General features: G+C 40.6%; 1 protein-coding gene across 4 annotated transcripts in view; it reads left to right on the plus strand.

Annotated features, from left to right (window-relative positions):
• The window catches only part of Smg7 (SMG7 nonsense mediated mRNA decay factor), a 68,088-nt gene extending 48,428 nt beyond the window's left edge, over positions 1-19,660 (plus strand). For 3 of the 4 annotated variants that reach the window (XM_038349008.1, XM_038349006.1, XM_038349005.1), the window contains 13 exons: positions 286-356; positions 2,409-2,469; positions 5,999-6,118; positions 7,024-7,312; positions 10,317-10,461; positions 10,861-11,243; positions 12,186-12,557; positions 13,196-13,345; positions 15,015-15,095; positions 15,479-15,638; positions 16,297-16,467; positions 16,593-16,738; positions 17,323-19,660. In XM_038349008.1, coding sequence (XP_038204936.1) covers positions 286-356; positions 2,409-2,469; positions 5,999-6,118; positions 7,024-7,312; positions 10,317-10,461; positions 10,861-11,243; positions 12,186-12,557; positions 13,196-13,345; positions 15,015-15,095; positions 15,479-15,638; positions 16,297-16,467; positions 16,593-16,738; positions 17,323-17,436 — 2,263 coding nt within the window. In that variant the 3' untranslated portion in view covers positions 17,437-19,660. The remainder of the gene's footprint in view (positions 1-285; positions 357-2,408; positions 2,470-5,998; positions 6,119-7,023; positions 7,313-10,316; positions 10,462-10,860; positions 11,244-12,185; positions 12,558-13,195; positions 13,346-15,014; positions 15,096-15,478; positions 15,639-16,296; positions 16,468-16,592; positions 16,739-17,322) is intronic. The other variant, XM_038349007.1, reaches the window with a different exon arrangement.
• Positions 19,661-20,051: the final 391 nt, after the last annotated feature.

Consider the following 20,051-nt stretch of genomic DNA (forward strand, 5'->3'; position numbering starts at 1 on the left):
CCCCTGATCTCATTAGTTCCAAATTCTTTCTCTTTTCATAAGTGCCTTCCTTTTTTATATTGTCATGAATGGGATACATAGTTTCCTTTTGATATTAATGTAGATTTTGTAGTGCAGGTTTTTAGATACTGCTATTTTTGACATAAAATTTTTGTTTACGTGAACTCTAAAACTTCGGTTTTGTTTAATAAGTTAGGCCAGAAACTCTAAAACATGCCATTTTTATAATTTATTAATCATCTGGTTTCTCATATGAAAATAAAGTACAAATTTTTTAATTTGCAGCATTTGGCCCTGGCTAATTTCTCTTCTAAATAGTTTCCATCCCCATGAAGATGATCTCTCAAATACTAATGGTAAGAGCTGCTAACTTGTGTACTGTTGCTGTGGTTCTCCATCACATGGGGTAGGCTGAAAGCCAGGGAGCCTGGGCTTTTGGTGAAGTATGTTTTACTTGAATTCAGTGTTTCAAAGAGGCTCTGACTTCTGGTACTGATGAAGTAGGTAGATGTGGATAATCCTCCTGAACTCCCTCAGCATGTATCTTCTCTGATAGGCCTTACAGTAGGCATTCATGACGTTTCAGTTCTATCCTTTTCTTCCTATCTCTTTATCATTGCAAGTTGTCCTGGGTTTTTGTTTGCTTGTTTTAAGATTTATATATTTTACGTGTATGAGTATTTTGCATATATATGTGTGTGTGTGTGTGTGTGTGTGTGGTGTGTATGTGTGTGTGCGCACCATGTGCCTGGTGCCTGCAGCAGTCAGCAGGAAGGGTTTGGATTCCTTGAAATTAGAGTTTGCAGACATTTGGGAGCCACCATGTGGGTGCTAGAAATCAAACTCAGTCCTCTGTGAGAACAGTGGGTGCTCTTTAACTTTGGAGCTGCTTCCCCAGCCTCAGTCGTCATTTTGTTTTGTTTTAAGGAAATGATGTGAACACCATTCTACCATATACCTACACACCACAGAATTTAATACCTAAAGCATAGAAGACACAAATTGCCAATATTTCTCCCATAATATAATAGTTTGTACTGTCCATGTGATAGTGCATGATCTTAGGGCTTTTTCCTGTGTACAAACATATGTGTCATATACAACTTTAAAAATGCTTTTAAGCCAGGCAGTGGTGATTCACACTTTTAATCCCAGCACTCGGGAGGCAGAGGCAGGCGGATCTCTGTGAGTTCAAGGCCAGCCTGGTTTATAAGAGCTAGTTCCATGACAGGCTCCAAAGCTACAGAGAAACCCTAATTCAAAAAAACCAAAGAAAAAAAGAAGAAAAGAATGCTTTTAAACTTTACAATGTAATAATAACATTTTCATTTGCTGTTATGCAGTTTTACTTTATATTATTGTGTTCTGTATGTGTGTCATAGTCTGTTTATTAACCCTGTCTTTAAAATTTTTCTCATCAAGGGCCTGAGGAGATAACTCAGTAAAATGTTTCACCTTTCAAGCATGAGGGCCTGAATTCAGTACCTAGAACCCACTTGAATAATTTCCAGCATACCTGAAATCCCAGAACCAGCAAGCCAAAAACAAAAAGATTCCTAGGGGTCCAAGTCTTGGAATTCTGTTAGCCATAGGAATAAGACTTGCTAGCCAGTCTAACCTAATTGATGAGCTCCAGCCCAATAAGAGACCCTTTCTCAGAAGATGTGGGCAGCATTCCTGTCCTCTGGCCTCCACTGATAACACAAATATACGTGTGCGCATGCATGCACTTTCATAGTTTAAATTTTCCTCATACATAGTGCTGCACTGAGCAACATAGAGCTTCACTCTCTTCTCTATTAGTAATTTGCATTGAGTCGCCTGGATCTTTTTTAGGCTTTCTTATAAGCTCTCAATGATATTAGTATTGTCACTGCATAACTGGTCATGTGTAGCCTGAACATTGGGTTAGTAGATCTGATCTGAAGCTCTGTATTCTAATTTTGGCTTTTTTTAAGCTTTTGGCTTATTAATTTGTTTTTTCCCTCCTTCCCTCCAAGATAGGGTTTCTCTGTGTAGCCCTGGGAGACCTGAAACTTGCTCTATAGACCAGCCTGGCCTCAAACTCTGCCTGCCTCTACCTCCTGAGTGCTGAGGTTAAAGGGATGTACTACCACACCCAACTGAAGCTCTATTTCCTGAGACAGCTGATGAGAAAGTTCTCTGTGCCAGCTCCTTGAGTGTTTCCTATTTGAATTTTAGAGGATTATCTAGGTACCAAAGCTGTCATGCAGGCTTTTGTTGGATGACTTGTCTTTAGCAGAGAGTGACATACGAAAGCAGAGAATGGACATTACACATTCTTTTGATTTTTTTTATTCACTATCTTCATATTGTAAATATTACTCTTCCAAATAATGGGATTTTAATTGAAATGTTTACAAATTTTGTTGTCTTCCTTTCTTTAGCCACACCTCTTCCAGAAGAGTTTGAATTACAAGGATTCTTGGCTTTAAGACCTTCTTTCAGGTAAATAGCTGTGAAGTTGTTGCAGTGTTGAAATTTGTAGGAATCTGGCCTACGTGGTGAACCCTTGATTTGACCTTATTTAGTGTGGTGTTGTTTCTTTTTAACATTTATTGGGTTGGGAGTCATGGAACGTGGCATGCATGCATGCATACACACACACACCCTCTACTGTATGTTTACTCACGTGCACATACACACGCACAGATTTTAAATCAGTGTGAAGTGTTTTTAAGAAATACAGAACGGGCTGGAGAGATGGCTCAGAGATTAAGAGCACTGACTGTTCTTCTAGAGGTCCTGAGTTCAATTCCCAGCAACCACATGGTGGCTCACAACCATCTGTAATGAGATCTGGTGCCCTCTTCTGGTGAGCAGGGATATATGCAGACAGAACACTGTATGCATAATTAATAAATAAAACTTAAAAAAAAAGAAATACAGAACAAAAGAATGGAACAGAAAATTGCTTTCCCTGGTGATACTTAAATTCTGCTTTTTAAACTTTAAGATTAAAAGATGTCTGAAAGAGGAAGCTTTCTGTTATTCATTCATTCTTGTATTTTGAGACAGGGTCCCACAATGAAGCCCCAACTGGCCTAGGACTCACTCTGTAGACCAGGCTGGCCTCAGACTCACAGAGTTCTACCAGCCTGTGCTTACTAAGTGCTGGGATTATAGGTATATGCCACCAGACCAAACTTTTATTTTTTTATTTTTTTTTTTTTTGAGGCAGTCTCCATAGTCATTGTTGGGTAGAAGCTTCTACATAGACTGCATTGGTGTTAAATATGCAGCTGTCCTGCTGCCTCTACCTGCTATGTGCCAGTATTATAGTCATGTGCTGCACTAAGCCATTCTCAGCAAATACTGCATTTTAACTAAAAGTTATTACTTTACTTTCTTTTTTCCAAATTAGTAATAGTGATAAGACAGTGTGGGCATGGCTGTGAGTAAGAAGCTTAAAACGTCAGGCGTGACTGAGTGTACCTGTAACCCCAGTGTGTAACTGGAAACAAGATAAATAAAAATGCCAAACTCAAGTTCAGTGAGAGACCATCTCAAGGGAATAAGGCCAAGAGCGATAGAAAAAGATACCTGCAGTTGTTCTCTGTGTGTGCACGTTATCTCCTTCTGCATTAAACACACCAATTTTACAAGAACATTCTTAAAAAGACTTATCAGTGGCAAAGGGATCCCATTTTCCAGTCATCCTTGGTCTCCCCTACATCTTGTTCTTCTTACTTTCTCATCCTCCGTCTTTTACTCTGTTTCCTTTGCTTCTCCAGTATATCCCCCACTGCTCTTTCCTCCGCCTCTTCCCAAGTAGCTGTCTTCCTTTAGTCTACTAACATGTAGTTTGCTCTTTTTTTTTTTTTTTTTTTTTTTTTTTTTTGGTTTTTCGAGACAGGGTTTCTCTGTGGCTTTGGAGCCTGTCCTGGAACTAGCTCTTGTAGACCAGGCTGGTCTCGAACTCACAGAGATCAGCCTGCCTCTGCCTCCCGAGTGCTGGGATTAAAGGCGTGCGCCACCACCGCCCGGCCTAGTTTGCTCTTTTTTAGTCTATTAAATAAAATGAAATTCACAATCTCCATCTTCTCTGTTACTGTTTTCTTTACTATAAATTTCTTAAGAGCTGTGTTGGCCACCCTTACTGATTTCAATGTTTAGTCGTTTCTCAACCTGCTACAACTTAAAGCTGTTGTCATCTTAGTTACCAAACTCTAATGATGTTTGGGTTTTAGGAAAACCATGCATTTTTGTTAGCTGCTACATACATAGTCTTTGGAGGGTATTTAACTTGTAGAAAGTTAAATCAAAGACAGTTTAGTCACAGATACTCTATTTGACATCTTTGCAACAGTTTATCATTCCTGGTACATTCATTTTTAAGCAGAGGTTTTTTTTTTTATTTGCCTTTTCAAATTCTTGTAACATAGAATCTGTTGACATGCATTCTAGAAATCAGAAAATTCTTTATACTGAAACTATAATATCTCTAATATTCAGCATTTTCAAGTGAGCACTGAACGTCTCATGACAGACAAAAACTCAGGTTTGTCTGTCTGTAGTCACTCTGGGGTCTCCTTGGCTTAATGTCAAGTCTTAGTACTGTCCAACTCTCAGCCCCTCCTCACCCTGTTCAGCTCTTAGCCCCTCAGCCGTATTTTCTGCCTCCTCTTCCCCCAGCCCCATTTATACATATGTACTTAGTGTGTCCTTTTGAATGGCTCTGTATTTTCCTCTGTACTAGGACATTCCCGTCTGCTCCTCTGCCTGCCTTTTACCATCATTGTCAGCAGTTGTCCTTCCTGAGAAGGCGCTCGGCTGTCATTCTGAAACCTTCCCAGGGTTTTTGGAAGGAACTCCATTCTTCTTTCACTCTGCTTTTTTATTCTTTATATAGTTTTATTATAAGGCTTTTCGGGCTTAATCCTGAAGGTAGGGACTGTTTCTCACTTTGTGTGCCCTTCAGCTGTTAGCTTCTTTCATGGCTTTGGATTTGGAGATATGCATGGCTTTACTTTGTAGCCCAGATGTCTTCAAACCTGCTGTCCTCCTTCTTCCATCTCCCAAATGCCAAAATTCTAGGCATGCACCATCACCCCTGACTTAAATAATTCTCTTTCTTTTAAAATTATTGACAAGAAATCTTAGGAACTCTTTTTTCACATTGGTTTAAACATCTATATAATTTATGACATTTGCACATTTTCCTGATTTAGGAAATTTTTCAGTGTAGAAAGTGTTCTGCTTGCATGTATGCCTGCAGGCTAGAAGAGGGCACCAGATCTCATAGGTGGTTGAGAGCAACCCTGTGGTTGCTGGGAATTGAACTCACCACAAGTACAGTGACACTCTTTTTAGCAGGCATCTCAGGAGTAGAATAAATGGGTAAGAGTGGTTCTTTGTTCTTGCACAGGACCCAGGTTTGATTCCTACATGGTACCTACAAGGCAACTGAAAACCACTTAACACTCCTCTAGTCCTAGGGGACCTGATGCTCTCTTCTGATCTCTGGGAATATCTGGCATACATGTGGTGCATACATGGAGGCAAAACACTCACACACATAAGAAATAATAAATGTGCTTCGGAGACCTTTAACATTATGATTATTTTTTAGTCAAATTATTTAGAAAACAGGTAATTATAAAATTGCTTGGGCTTCATACAGTGATAGAGAATTTGCCTGGCATGGACAAGGACGTGGATTTAATCTTAGGACCCAATTCAAACAACAAAAAAATAGTTTATTCTTATAATAAAAAAATCATTAATAAGAAAAGCTTACAGATTATTTTCGTTTCTTACCTAGAAAGTAAAAATACTACATTAATATAATAAACTTTGGTATTTGGTTTTTGCTTTGTTTCTTGTATTTGAAATCTTTGGAAGTATAAATTCAAGCAAACACCACTGTTTATATGTGGTCTATGTCCTGTATGGGAAACATCTTGAAGTTTTTACATTTGGGTGTCTTGAAAACTTCTTAAGTGTTTAATCTTCTTTAATGTACTGTCGTTTCTAGGAACTTGGATTTTTCCAAAGGCCATCAGGGTATTACAGGAGACAAAGAGGGTCAACAGAGGCGAATACGACAGCAGCGTTTGATCTCCATAGGGAAATGGATTGCCGACAATCAGCCACGGTATGCCCATGGCTTTCTCCTACATTCCTTTTTGATCGCTTTGTCAGCACACACAGACATGTGCCTCATGTATATTTTTGACTTTGGTGTAAATATTATTGATGGTGAACTAAGTCGATATTTGTAGTGTATCACCCTGGTGATCATAGTTTATTTAAATCTCTGTCTTCTCACTATTACACTATCTGTGATAGAAGAATTAGTCTTGTCTTATTGTGTGCTGCTCCAGCTTACAGGCCATCTGTATTATTTGAATTGAATTGGACAGTCTCAGGTGCAGTGAGTGATTTGTATGGCAAGGATGTGCTGATGGGTTTCAATCAGGGCAGAGTAGGGGATACTAGTCAGAGACAAAGCAGAAGGTGGTGGCTGGTGTACGGAAAGAATACAAGTTTCCGAGTTAGGTTCAAGTTATTTCTAGCTCTGTTCTTTTCTAGGTCTGTGTTTCTTGCATCTTCCTGGTGGATTGTGTGCTTTTCAGAGACAGTTACATTATTTCATGCTTGTATTCAAATTTCTGCTATGCTCAGTACATTTGAATGCTTGCATGCTTAAATAAATAAACTTAACCATTTCTGAGCTTCAGCTTCCCTTTCTTTAAGTATCTATAACTACCTTATAGGCTATCTCAAGGACTTAGACTAGTATCATAAGTATGCTCTGAAAATATAAGCAGTTATTAGAAACACGGGAAGGGTAGGAGAATAATGAATGGAGTGTGGTGATGTGAAATGTACTCATTAGAGTCTTGGTTACTGAGTAACATTGTTTATGCTGTCTGGATCGGTTTTGTTCTCTTTCCATCACATCATTTTTTTTTGGCCTAAAAATATATTCACCTGTTGAAGTTAGTTTGTTTTTCATAATAAATCCATAACATGGATTTATTCTTGCTTTTTTTTTAGGTTGATTCAGTGTGAAAATGAGGTAGGGAAATTGTTATTTATCACAGAAATTCCAGAATTAATATTAGAAGACCCCAGTGAAACCAAAGAGAACCTCATCCTACAAGAAACATCTGTGATAGAATCACTAGCTACCGATGGAAGCCCAGGACTGAAGTCAGTGCTGTCTACAGGCCGAAATCCAAGCAACAACTGTGACCCAGGAGAAAAACCAGTGGTCACCTTCAAAGAGAATGTTAAACCACGAGAAGTGAACAGAGACCAAGGAAGAAGCTTTCCTCCCAAAGAGGTGAGCAGGGACTGTAGCAAAGGAATAACTGTAACTAAGGATGATGGAAAGAAGGACAGCAGCAAGAGGAGAGCTGAGACCAGGAGATGCACCTTAGGAAAGTTACAGGAAACAGGAAAGCAGAGTGTGGCAGTGCAGGTAAGCTGTACTTGAACTATAAAGCAGGTAGAGGAAGGCTCACACAGAAGGCAAGGTTTCTCGTTTTGTTCATAAAGATGTGTACATTGGCCATTCTGAAGTATAAGTGCATTCTTTGACTGCATAGGAAGGTATGTAAAGAGCTGTGGTAGATGGCTAGTTTACCAATTTGAGGGAGTTCCTGAGACCGTGGAGTTCTCTTGAAGTGTTCCACACAAGATTGTATTTTTCTTTGTAAAGTATAATTAGCACTTACTAATCTTTCAGAAGAGTTTTCAGGTTTCATAGCATCCAGTAGAATCAGAGGTTTATTACAGCTTTATAGTTTTTGTTGTCTTTTTTTCCTCAGAGTCACTAATACACACACACACACACACACACACCCCTTAAAACCCAGCACAGAGGCAGGTGGTTCTTTGAGGTAAAGACCAGCCTGATCTAAATAGTAACTTCCAGGCTAGCCAGGGCTACATAGTGAATCTATATAAAAATAAATAAATAAAAGAATCACTGTACAAAGTAAAGCCTTTTTGTAAAAGACTGAAGCACCTTTTCTTGGCATTATACCTGTTCGAGCCAGTGGTGTTGTATGGAGTAATATCCTAGAGTAATATCAAGTCTTGCTGAGAAAACCATTTCCCAGCTATTCTGTAGCCTTTTTTATGCTTTTCCCGAGCCAGTGGTGTTGTATGGAGTAATATCCTAGAGTAATATCAAGTCTTGCTGAGAAAACCATTTCCCAGCTATTCTGTAGCCTTTTTTATGCTTTTCCAAAGAGATACCAGTAATTGTATATAGTGTAAAAGGATCTTGACTGTTTTATTAATACCGTTAATGTTTTGGTGACTACTTAAATAGCTATGTGACTTGATATTTCATTGTGGGAAATGTAGATGGCTCTTGTAAGTAAGGATACGTACCTCCAGTTTACTGCCTGATAGAAGGGAGGACAAGTAAAATGTGGTTCCCTTCTTTTTTAGTGTTTGTGTGAACACACTTTGTACGGGTTTGTATGTTTGCAGGTATCAGCCTCAGGAAGGCCATCTGCTTTCTTTGAGACAGTCTCTTGTTGACCTAGTTCTCACCAGTTAGGCTAGACTAACTAGCAAGTGAGCCTTCTCCCTGATGAGATTGTAAGTGCACTTTACCACTCCTGGCATGTTTATGTGGGTTTGGAGGTTGAATTCTAGTTCACATGTTTGCAGGCATTCTACTGACGGACGAAGCCGTCTTCCAAGCCACATGCATGTAGAGAATGATCTGAGCAGAGGGCACAAAGGAAAGGCAAAGAAACAACAAAGTCCCATTTGTTGAAGGGAGGCGGCTTGTTGGTTCCCGGTTGCTTAGCCCTAAAATAATCACATGGAAACTATATTATTTAAATCACTGTTTGGCCCATTAGCTCTAACTTTTTATTGGCTAACCCTTACATATTAATTTAACCCATCTCTATTAATCTGTGCATTACCACGAGGTCGTTTTAGCACAATGTCTCCACAGTGGCTCCATTCCATGGCTTCTCCTTTACTCCGCTTCCTTTCTCCTAGCGTTCAGCTTAGTTTTCCCCACCTAGCTCTCTTTTACCTTATCAGACCAAGCCAGTTTTTTTATTCATTAACCAATAAAAGCAACACATAGACAGAAGGACCTTCCATACCACCCATCAAGTTAACTAGACTTATGTTTGGGGACTAAGTCCAGCATATTCTATCTGTCCTCTGTAGTGGCCTCCCAGTAAGAGCCATGTTGATGATAAAATCTCCTTTTCTGTCCTCTATCCATTTCAAATCTACTAATAGATAACAAAATAAGTCTGGCATATAGGCATGGCAGTACATGCCTCTGATCCCAGCACTAAGAAGATAGGCAGGAGGATTGCTACAAGTATGAGGCCAGCCTGGGTTACATAGCAACTTCTAAGCTAGGCAAGACTTAGCAGACCTGTCTCAACAATACAAAATAAGAACAAATATTTGGCATACAATTCACATGACATAATAGTATCAGCTCTTTTTCGATTAATTACTGTATTTTTCTTTCCCTTTTCTTTTTCCTTTCCTTTCCCCTTCTTTCCTTTTCCCTTTCCTTTTTCCTTCCCCTTTTCTTTCTTTTCCTTTCCCCTTTCCTTTTCCTTACCCTTTTCTTTCCCTTCTTTTTTTTTTTCAAGACAGGGTTTCTCTGTATAGCCTGGCTGTTCTAGAACTCTGTAGACTAGGCTCAAATTCACAGAGATCCGCTTGCCTCTGCCTCTGCCTCTGCCTCCCAAGTGCTAGGATTGGATTAAAGGCATGCACCACCACTACTGCCTGGCTACTGCTGCCTATTTTCTTGCCTATTGCTCAACCTTGAACACTGCACATGGCATTTCTTTATTGGCTTGATGTTTAGAACTTTGGGCCTGTTTGTTGCTGCTGGGAGTATTTTCACACGTTTAAAGAGCCTTGAGCAAGTGCTCCCTCGTTGAAATTAAACTGAGAGCCATTATATGTCACCTGTAAAATAAGTTTTCATTAAATGACAATTCAGCATGAAGAGATCCTTATCAAATGACTGAAGATCTTAGGCAAGGCTTTTAGCCTGTTGACATGAGGTATCTTATACAACAAATGGTTTGTATTTTCCTTTTTCTTATTTAGTTTTTCTGTAGTTATGTGAAAGCAAAATAACCCTACTAGTAAATCTAAGCCCTTGTTTCTTTTACTAGTAATTTATCTTGACTTTCTTGTATTTAACTTAGATGACTTTAAGTTTCTTCAGCATACTTTGGACATAATGAGATTTTAAATTTTTTTCTTAGAGTGGGTGGTTTTTCCTAACACATGGGGACCAGGTTTTTTATAGTTAGTTTTGCTTATGTTGATTATAGGTAAAATCCCAGTCGGAACTAAGAAAGACTCCAGTGTCTGAAGCCAGGAAAACACCTGTCACTCAAACTCCAAGTCAAGCGAATAATTCTCAGTTCATCCCCATTCATCACCCCGGAGCTTTCCCTCCTCTTCCCAGCCGACCAGGTAGGTACACATTCTCTACCTAATTCAGCTGTATGAAGTTCTGTTCAGTTCTTGGATGCTTTGTATCCTTAGTGTCATGTTACTAAGCTATAATGTAGATGAGAAGGAAGTTTAAGTTCTCTAATACAGGATTTTTATTGAGCCATTTTTTTTATAGTTTACATATAAGTACTGGTTACTTACCATGAAGGAATTGTTATCATTAAACATGAGAAGCATCTTTAGGAGAGTCTGATTAATGAGTAAAGGAAAAGTTATAGTCTGTATTTCTTAATTTGAGTTTAAACCATGCATGCTTGACTGTTGCTTTTATAATGTTAGAAACACCCTCCCCCCAAATTTTGTCCCTTTCTTTTGTTAAGTTTCTTAGAACTAAAGCTGTGTTCTTCTGTTTTGAAGGGTTCCCGCCCCCAACATATGTTATACCCCCTCCTGTGGCATTCTCTATGGGCTCAGGTTACACCTTCCCAGCTGGTGTTTCTGTCCCAGGAACCTTTCTTCAGTCTACAGCTCACTCTCCAGCAGGAAACCAGGTGCAAGCTGGGAAACAGTCCCACATTCCTTACAGCCAGCAACGGCCCTCTGGACCAGGGCCAATGAACCAGGGACCTCAACAATCACAGCCACCTTCCCAGACACCCCTTACATCTTTACCAGCTCAGCCAACAGCACAGTCTACAAGCCAGTTGCAGGTTCAAGCTCTAGCTCAGCAGCAACAATCCCCTACAAAAGTCATACCAGCTTTGGGGAAAAGCCCACCTCATCACTCTGGATTCCAGCAGGTAGGCAACAGTTGTGCACACAGCCAGCTAGAATAGTGAGAAATGCTGAGAGAATTCAGTGTTTGGCTATTAATAAATACTAGTTAAATTTTCAGGTTGTTCCTGCTTAGGCTTACCATGATTGTGTCGATACAGGAGTATTCTTTGTGTTGTTAGGAAGTTTAAACGTTTGCCTTCTTGCTTTATTTGTAAAGGGTGCTGTATTAGATCTTCACTATCATTTTTCCATGCTACTTAATTGTTCATTCTATTAAAGATTTTCTGTAAATCTTACTTTCATAATGTGAATGTGTGAGTGTGTAGGATGTAGGTGGATGCATATGCATGAGTGTCTGTGCTGGAGGACAGCTGTAGTGTCATCCTTAAAAATGCCCTTCACGTCCTTTGACACAGGGTCTCTCGCTGACTGGAGCTCACCAATTAGGATAGTCCAGCTGGCCCTAGGTCCTCCTGTCTCCACCTCTCTAGCACAGAGATTGTAAGCTTGTGCCATCATGACCAGCATTTTAGCAAGGGTTCTGGATACAGAACTCAGGTTCTTGCTTTACCAGCTTTTATCCTCCCCATCTCCTGTGCCATAATATTTCTTACTTGAACATAAATAACAGAACTGAAATAGAATTGTTATCTTGAAGTGGTGGTGAGATGAATGTGATGCCAGTCTTAAATGTTAGGTCCTTATTGCACAAGAAACAGAAGGGTGAAGCGCATTCTGTCTCACACATTCATTGAACTTCTTAAGTAATTGAACTGAATAAAGATGGAGATTCAAAGTCCTTCTCAGAATTGCTAAGTGTTAAAAAATCTTAAGGACTAAGGAAACTTTTTTTCTAGAGTCTTAGTTATAAAATATCATAGACTTACTCTCTGAATCCTGAGTATTGTCTATCAGTAAGACTGCAGTTTATCTTCAACTTGTTGACAGGCATCTCTTCTTTTCAGTATCAACAGGCAGATGCCTCCAAACAGCTGTGGAATCCCCCTCAGGTTCAAGGCCCACTAGGGAAAATTATGCCTGTGAAACAGCCCTACTACCTTCAGACCCAAGACCCTATAAAACTGTTTGAGCCGTCATTGCAACCTCCTGTAATACAGCAGCAGCCTCTGGAGAAAAAAATGAAGCCTTTCCCCATGGAGCCATATAACCACAATCCCTCAGAAGTCAAGGTCCCAGAGTTCTACTGGGATTCTTCCTACAGCATGGCTGATAACAGAGCAGTAATGGCACAGCAACCAAATATGGACCGCAGAAGCAAACGGTCCCCAGGAGTCTTCCGTCCAGAGCAGGACCCTGTGCCCAGGATGCCATTCGAGGTGTGTGTTCCTTCCTATCACCATGTTCCATGAAGATGGGCCTAGGGTTGCAGAGCTTTAGAATTTCTCAAGTTGATACACTGAAGTTTATCAAAAATGGGCATTACAAAGGACTTGGCCTCTTCAGAGTCATACATGTTTAATTTAGGGAACTGAAGAGTTCAATAGTTGATTAGTGAACTGTACTGGTGTGACAGAAAAATAATTATTTAATGGCATCATGATAGATAATTCTGAGAAGAGCTCCTTACTTAGGTTGAGTTGGCTAAGTTTAAAAATAGGTTTCATGGGTATTTAAACAAATTGCTTTCTTAAGTGGAACAAAGTCAGTTATCTCCTTGCTCTTGTTATTCAAGAGAAACAGGTGTATAACTTTGAAAGAGCTGCTTTCTGTGTTACATTACTCACTGGCTCCTTAACGCCTGTGTCCTGCTCTAGTCGTAGCTTACTCCTCTAGGACTCGGTCTTCTCTGTCGGCTGTGTCACTTTGCGTTTGTATTTCAGCTTTTTGGTCTGTATGTGACATCACAATTACGCCTCTGCTCTTGGCTTTAGTTGTGTTGTCCAACTAATCACGCTACTCTTCTTATGTGCTTTTGTCCCTGATTGCATCTCACAGTGATCCTTTCTGTCACTAGGATCCCAAGAGCTCCCCTCTGCTTCCTCCGGACCTGTTAAAGAGTCTGGCTGCCTTGGAGGAAGAGGAAGAGCTGATCTTTTCTAACCCTCCTGATCTTTACCCAGCTCTGCTGGGTCCTCTCGCCTCTCTTCCTGGACGAAGCCTCTTTGTATGTATTTGACATAACTCTGCTGCTTTCTCTAACAGCTTCTTTTCTGAGGCTTTTATAATACTTAGTGTAGGTGAGGTCTTCTTTTCTGGGGCTTTCCTCTTTATGGGAATATAAAGTATATTTCCGTGTTGCCTGAAACTAACCTGGTAATGTAGTAGAACACAGCCAGTGGTCCTGACTCCAGTTCCCCCAGATTATGTCATAGCCCGATATGGGTTAGCCAGAGAGCATCTTGTACTGGTCTGCATGTACGCTGTGTGATGCTGGCCGGTTAACTCCTTTTTTAGGTAATATGTATTCCTGAACTCACAAGTCAAGTGTATTCTAAATATTAAAGGAAATACCTTCCATGTTTTACGACTGACTGATGGCTCTTTCTTGCTCAACTCACTGAACCATAGAAGAGCACTAATCTAAATTCAAAGTTAGAATCATAAAACAGAATGGGTAAAAATGAAACTCACTGGGAACACTTAGAGTACTATAAATGAGTGACTTAGAATGCAAATGATTAGAATAATATAGAATAAAATGTAAGAATTGGTTACTGATACCTGTTTTAAAACAGTCTTCTGGAACTCAGCCTGCACAATGTCATTCTTTATGCTCACTAGTATTTACATCATATTTTAATTGAAATCCCTTCCCCTTCATACATCTTAAAACAACATAAAAAGATTTTGAACTTTTTTTCCCTAACTTTCTTTCCTATAAATAGAGAGCAATAAAATACTTAGAGAATTGAATTGTATTAATCATAGAATCAGGAGAAATAAAAATAGCTTTATGGTAGTTTCTCCCTTTCCTGGGGATAGAGCATAGGAGCTCCAGCGGCTCGGCTGCTGCGCTGTTGCCTCACATATGTGCCTGTCTTGTACTTTCTGCTGGTGTTTGAGACTTCAGGTAGTGCCTGTGTCCACTGTTCCTTGTCTGTGAACTCTTCTTATTCCTGCCCATTTGGTTGGAAATAGAGCTGATGCTAGAACAAATGGGGCCTTGAAATGTTTCTCCTTTTTTTGCATGTTAAAAAAAAAGAGCCCTTCTGGTCCTTAACATAATCGATAATGTAATATTTGTGTAATAACGTGATATGTAAAATGCTTTACTTTTAATGGGTGTTGAGCTCATTATTAAACTGCTACCTAATGATAGCATGCATTTAGAGAAACCAGCTTTCTCTCCCCTACCCCAGTAACTTCCTTAGGGCCACTAAATAGATAACTTAGTAGTTTAATGTATATCACAAGTATATGTACTTTAGGAACTGTGAAAACAAAACCAACTATCAAAATGGTTTTAAATGGCTTTTTAAAAGTCATTAATATTCTTAACATTTTAGGGAGTAAAACGTGCCAGGATAATTTATCATCTTTTGCTAAGGGAATTCCTGAGGGTCATACCTAAAAAAACACTCCTGGGTTTCTGTCTGCATCTCTGCACTGGACCAGATAAACCTAAGAAAGAAGGTTCTGCCTCACCTGTGGCAACCGGCACATAGCTGGTGTTATGATACTGACAGATATGAATTTAGCCTTTCCCGAGTCTTACACTGTACACATGGGACTGATAGACGTGTGCTTATGTGGTAATCTTTTGCTTTGATAGTCCGTTTACTTTAAAATGGAAAGAATCACTGTTTGTTTTGTTTTTTTTTCTGGGACTAAAGAAATCCTTATTGGAGAAGCCTTCAGAACTCATGTCACATTCATCTTCTTTCCTGTCCCTCACTGGATTCTCGGTCAATCAGGTAAGTAGTGTTTTTAGTATGGATTATTTTCTTCTTTGCAGTGTAGTATTATTTTTTGAGTCTTAATTTTACCTCCTTTGTCTGATTGGGGCAGACCGATGACCTATATATATCATGAATTTGAGCCTTTTAAATTTCTTATGCTGAATTTCTTAGAGCTTAGTTGTTCAGTCAAATAAATAACCCAGTTTTTTTTGCCTCAGATAGTTTACATGGAAAGCAAAATACAGAATGAAAGAAAGGTAAAGAGGAAGACAAAAGTGAAAGAAGTCAGTCTTTGGGAGTTTGTCTTACTAAGAAAGCCTTAGGTCTGCTGAGCATCTGTGGGTGTGATGCTGCCTTTCTTCATCTCTCTTTCTGGACTGTTAACTTACATCTTTCAGGAACGATATCCAAACAGCAGTATGTTCAATGAAGTGTATGGGAAAAACCTGACAGCCAGCTCCAAGGCAGAACTGAACCCCTCAGTTGCCTCCCAGGAAACATCACTGTACTCCCTTTTTGAAGGGACCCCCTGGTCTCCATCACTTCCCGCCAGTTCAGGTATCAACTAGTCCTTAAATTATAAAATTTGCCTTTTCTTTTCATCCATATTGAGTAAGAATTAGTCAGATTCTATAATTAGAAGGGTTTTATTATCATATTTCTTTGTTTTTTTAAAAATGTTTTGGGGACTTATTTTTATTTTATGTGTATAAGCATTCGCCTGCATGTTCATCTGTGTACCACATGTGTGCAATGCCCATGGAGGCCCTAAGAGGGTATTGGAACCCCTAGAACTGGAGTTATAGATGGCTTTGATTTTGGGTGCTGGAAATCAAACCCTGGTTCTATAGAAGAGCACCCAGTGCTCTAACTGCCAAGATGCTCCTTTTGTTTCAGTTTTATAAAGTTTAATTTATAATAATTCTTAAGATCAAGATATTCTGATTCTGATGGATAAAAATTGTAAATACTTAAGTGAAACAGGTCAGAACTGCATGTCTGATAAATTTTCCTGCAATTTGTTTTCATTGTAAGGTGGACTTGGCTGTGTGCACTCCGACATGTTAGTGATCTGGCAGTTGCCTCGGTGGCCTTTTCTCCAAAGCTTTATTGTAACGTTCTCATTCACATTTGGATGACCACATCCAAAGGAAACAGCTCTTGGTTTCATTTGTGAAACACTTATTAATGTCCGTATGTTATAATTATTTAACAGATCATTCAACACCAGCCAGCCAGTCTCCTCATTCCTCTAACCCAAGCAGCCTGCCCAGTTCTCCTCCAACACATAACCATAATTCTGCTCCATTCTCTAATTTTGGACCCATTGGGACGCCAGATAACAGGGATAGGCGGCCTGCAGATCGGTGGAAAACTGATAAACCAGGTAGATCCACATTTCTTTCTCTACCAGTCAAAAAGGATATGACTTTCTCTACCTTATATAAGCCTGGAGCTTGATATTTGCCACTGATAAAACCTTCTGAATTCTTACCCACTTTCATCTCTTAGCCATGGGTGGTTTTGGCGTTGATTATCTCTCAGCAACATCGTCCTCTGAGAGCAGTTGGCATCAGGCTAGCACTCCAAGTGGCACCTGGACAGGCCACGGCCCCTCCATGGAGGATTCCTCCGCTGTCCTCATGGAAAACTTAAAGGTGAGTAGATTTCATGAGGCTCCTGCTGTGGAAGTTCCTCTGCTTTCCTCCATGAGGGCTAACTCAGTGTAGTGTCAGGGTGTCCAGAATGGTAAAGGGTTTAGTTTCATCCTTGTCTTAAAATTTTGGTTTATCTTGGTGTGATTGATTTAACCAATTAAGAGTATATAATTATTTGGCCAATTAAGATTATATAATTTTAAATGTTTTGTTTGCCTAAAACATTTATAGTAAACTTACTCTGTTATGCCATATGAGTTTTAGTAGAAGAACTTAAAACATGATTTCATCTGGTCGTGGTACTTGCTATAATCTCAGAATGGTATAGCTAGAAGGGATAATCTTTCCAGGCCAGTCTAGGGTACATATGGAAACTCTGTCTTAGAGTTAAAAACTGTACTTTCACTGTTTGAAGTTCTAAATAATGTAAGGAATGAGTCTCTTGGTGACTTTTTCTTAGAGCTGAGTTGTTTGGGATTTAGAGGACATACTTGCCTTTAAGACTAGCTAGGATTTAAAATAAGTCCCTGTCAGACGACCAAGACATTTGACCTCTGCTTACAACTTTCTGGGCTATTTTTCAGTCTATCTGGTCCAGTTCCATGATGCATCCTGGACCCTCCGCTCTGGAGCAGTTGTTAATGCAGCAGAAGCAGAAACAACAGCGGGGACAAGGTGCCATGAACCCTCCACACTGAGGCCACAGTAGCGACCCAGGGAATGAAGGCTCCATAAACCATGGCATGTTGGGTTTGCAGGACTGGCCCACACAGTCCCTGCAGGTGGCAGCCCTCTTGTCTGTTTCTTGCTGTCGAGAGGGTGTAAGTGTTCCACCAGCCCGCTGAGTGTGCACGAAATGTTCGCAGTGCAACAAAAAGAAAAAACCCATCAGGAACTCTGGTTCCCCGGGGCTTTCCGGAGGAGAGAGGAGCTGCTGTTTGTTTCACTCCGTTACTAATAGCACGCCTCTCACCTTCTCCACCGCGCATGTCCCCAACACGTGGGAAGTGGAAGCTGAGAAGGGAAGGCAGATGGGAGAAGCCAATAGGAACTTCTCAGTCCTTTTTTCCTCTTTGGGGAATAAAATAGGAATCCATTATGAGTGCTTTGCTGACTGAGAATGTAGTTGAAATTACTCTTAAACATCTTTTATTGTTATTACTCTCAGTAGCAAAATAACACACTGAATTCTTCCATACACAGGTGTACTTCTAGTCAGTGTGGAGCAAGACAGTCCTGTTTGTGCTCCCGTGAGAGGTCGGTGGTGACAGGACAGGGAACTGACCTCTTAAGCCAGTGGGAGTGTTCCATAAGGGAGAGTACAGGCCTCTTAGAAGGTTCTGGAAGACCTTCCTCCAGCCTGGAAACTCCAGCAGGAAATGCCCTTCACTCTGTAGGTGCTCGAGCCCTAATCGAGGATGCAGTGTGGGTGATGCTGCTGGGCTAGACCAGCAGGTGGCTGCTGTAAGATTTCAAATTAATGTTTTTGATTCCTACACTTTTGCAGTAGCGTAGCAAGCAGTCTCACAGAAGGCAGGCTAGTCCATTCATAGCCTGGAACACATTTTAATAGGTGGATGCTTTCAGTGTGGTTATTTTTTGTTAAGTTGGTTTTGTGTCCCCATCCTGCTTACCAGCCTCTTGCACCAGTCTCCACCCCTTTAGCCATATGCTGTATCCTAGTAATTGTTTTATCCTAACCTGTGCAACATCTCGCCAAGAAGCAGCAGCATGGGGCCAGCACTTGGGGCCCAAAAGACGGTCTGAAGAGGAGGAAGCAGTAGTGCCTGCATCGCTACAGAGGAGCCAGGCCTCTGCCCATCGCAGGCTCCTAGCCTTCATTCACCTCAAGAACAAAATTGAAGGCAACAGGGACAAATGCACACTGTGCACAGAAGAAATCACAACGAACGCCGCTTTGAAAAGGGCGAAAGAAAGGAATAAACTCTTTATTTCATATTTATTGGGAGGAAAGAGGACTGAAGATGTTCTGTGTAGGAACAGAAGGACAGCATTTCTGTTAGTCATTTCCTGGAAAAGTAATATTTTAAGGGGAAATTATGGAAACAATCTAAATGTCCAATTGCTGTGCTAGGATAGGGATTATTTTCTGGGAGGTAGGTGTGTGTGTGTGTGTGTGTGTGTGCGCGCGCGCGCGTGCATGTGTGTGTGTCCCCACACATGGCTGTCTACTCTCCCAGAGGGCTTGGGCTGAGTGTGGGAGTTAGGTGGAACTGAGCTGGAAGACAGCTGTAGAGCAAAGCACATCAGGAACCCGGGTGTCATGGGATCTGGGTGGCCCCAGCAATGAGAAGGGGTGAGGTAGTGCTCATTGCTCTTCAGAAAGAGTGCGTGGAGCCCCAGGCTTAATGCTATTGCTCTTTTAGTTTGACATGGTATTTGGGTTTTCTTGGTTTTGTTTTGTTTTGTTTTTGAAAGGTCTAGAAGTAAAACCCCCCCACCCAATGGCAAATGAAACCCTCTGTGCTGCTCCAGTCCCCTCCATTTGTCCACCTTTGTCCTCTTCCCTGTTCCTTCCCTGCTGCCTTCACCCAGTTTGTGTGCATAAGCTCTGCATTCAGACAGCTGCAACATTCCAATGTTGGAAATGTCCCTGATTCTTGCACCTTAGACCAGCCAACAGGTTTACCAGCTCCCTCCCAGTAGTACCCACTTCCCATCTACAGCCCCAGTCTGCATGAGAATTTGGTGTTTGGAATGTTTTATGACTCTTGGCGGGCTTCCTTGCCTTGCCATCCTCACTATGGGGTAATGAGGAAGAGGAGGAGAATCTTCAACTGGTTTTGTGTAATAAACTTTCCTTTGTGTTTTGTTTTGATTTGATTTAATTTGGTTTTTTTTTTCTCCTGTCTGTCTGTGCAAGATCTGCAGCTGCTGAAATCAGCTTTGCCTTTAATTAAACCGTGTTCTCTCCAACCAGATCTGTGTATGGAGTGTTTATTCTGCCGTAAAAGATACAGAAGTCAAAACACCTCTTAGAACTTTAACACTCACCCGTCTGCAGGGGTAAACAAAGATGGCTACACCTCGGTGTGTCTGGGTTCCTTTGCTTTTCCTAGCATTCCAGTGAATTGTTCTAGAAAATGAGAGTTAGAAATAGGCTGCCACAGCTCTTGAAGAGAGCAGCTTCTGTAAAGGCAGGGGCTGTCTGCTTTGTAGCTCATCACTCAGCTTATGTCTGTCTGGCCTTTAAACTCTACTGATTCTGACAAACACCACATAATATAGCCTTGCTACAGTTTCTCTTCAGTTTGTCTAAAGTTTCCAAAGGCAACTTCAGCAGTGTGCTAGG

Source organism: Arvicola amphibius, chromosome 12 (genome assembly GCF_903992535.2).
Source record: "Arvicola amphibius chromosome 12, mArvAmp1.2, whole genome shotgun sequence".
Classification (NCBI taxonomy): domain Eukaryota; kingdom Metazoa; phylum Chordata; class Mammalia; order Rodentia; family Cricetidae; genus Arvicola; species Arvicola amphibius.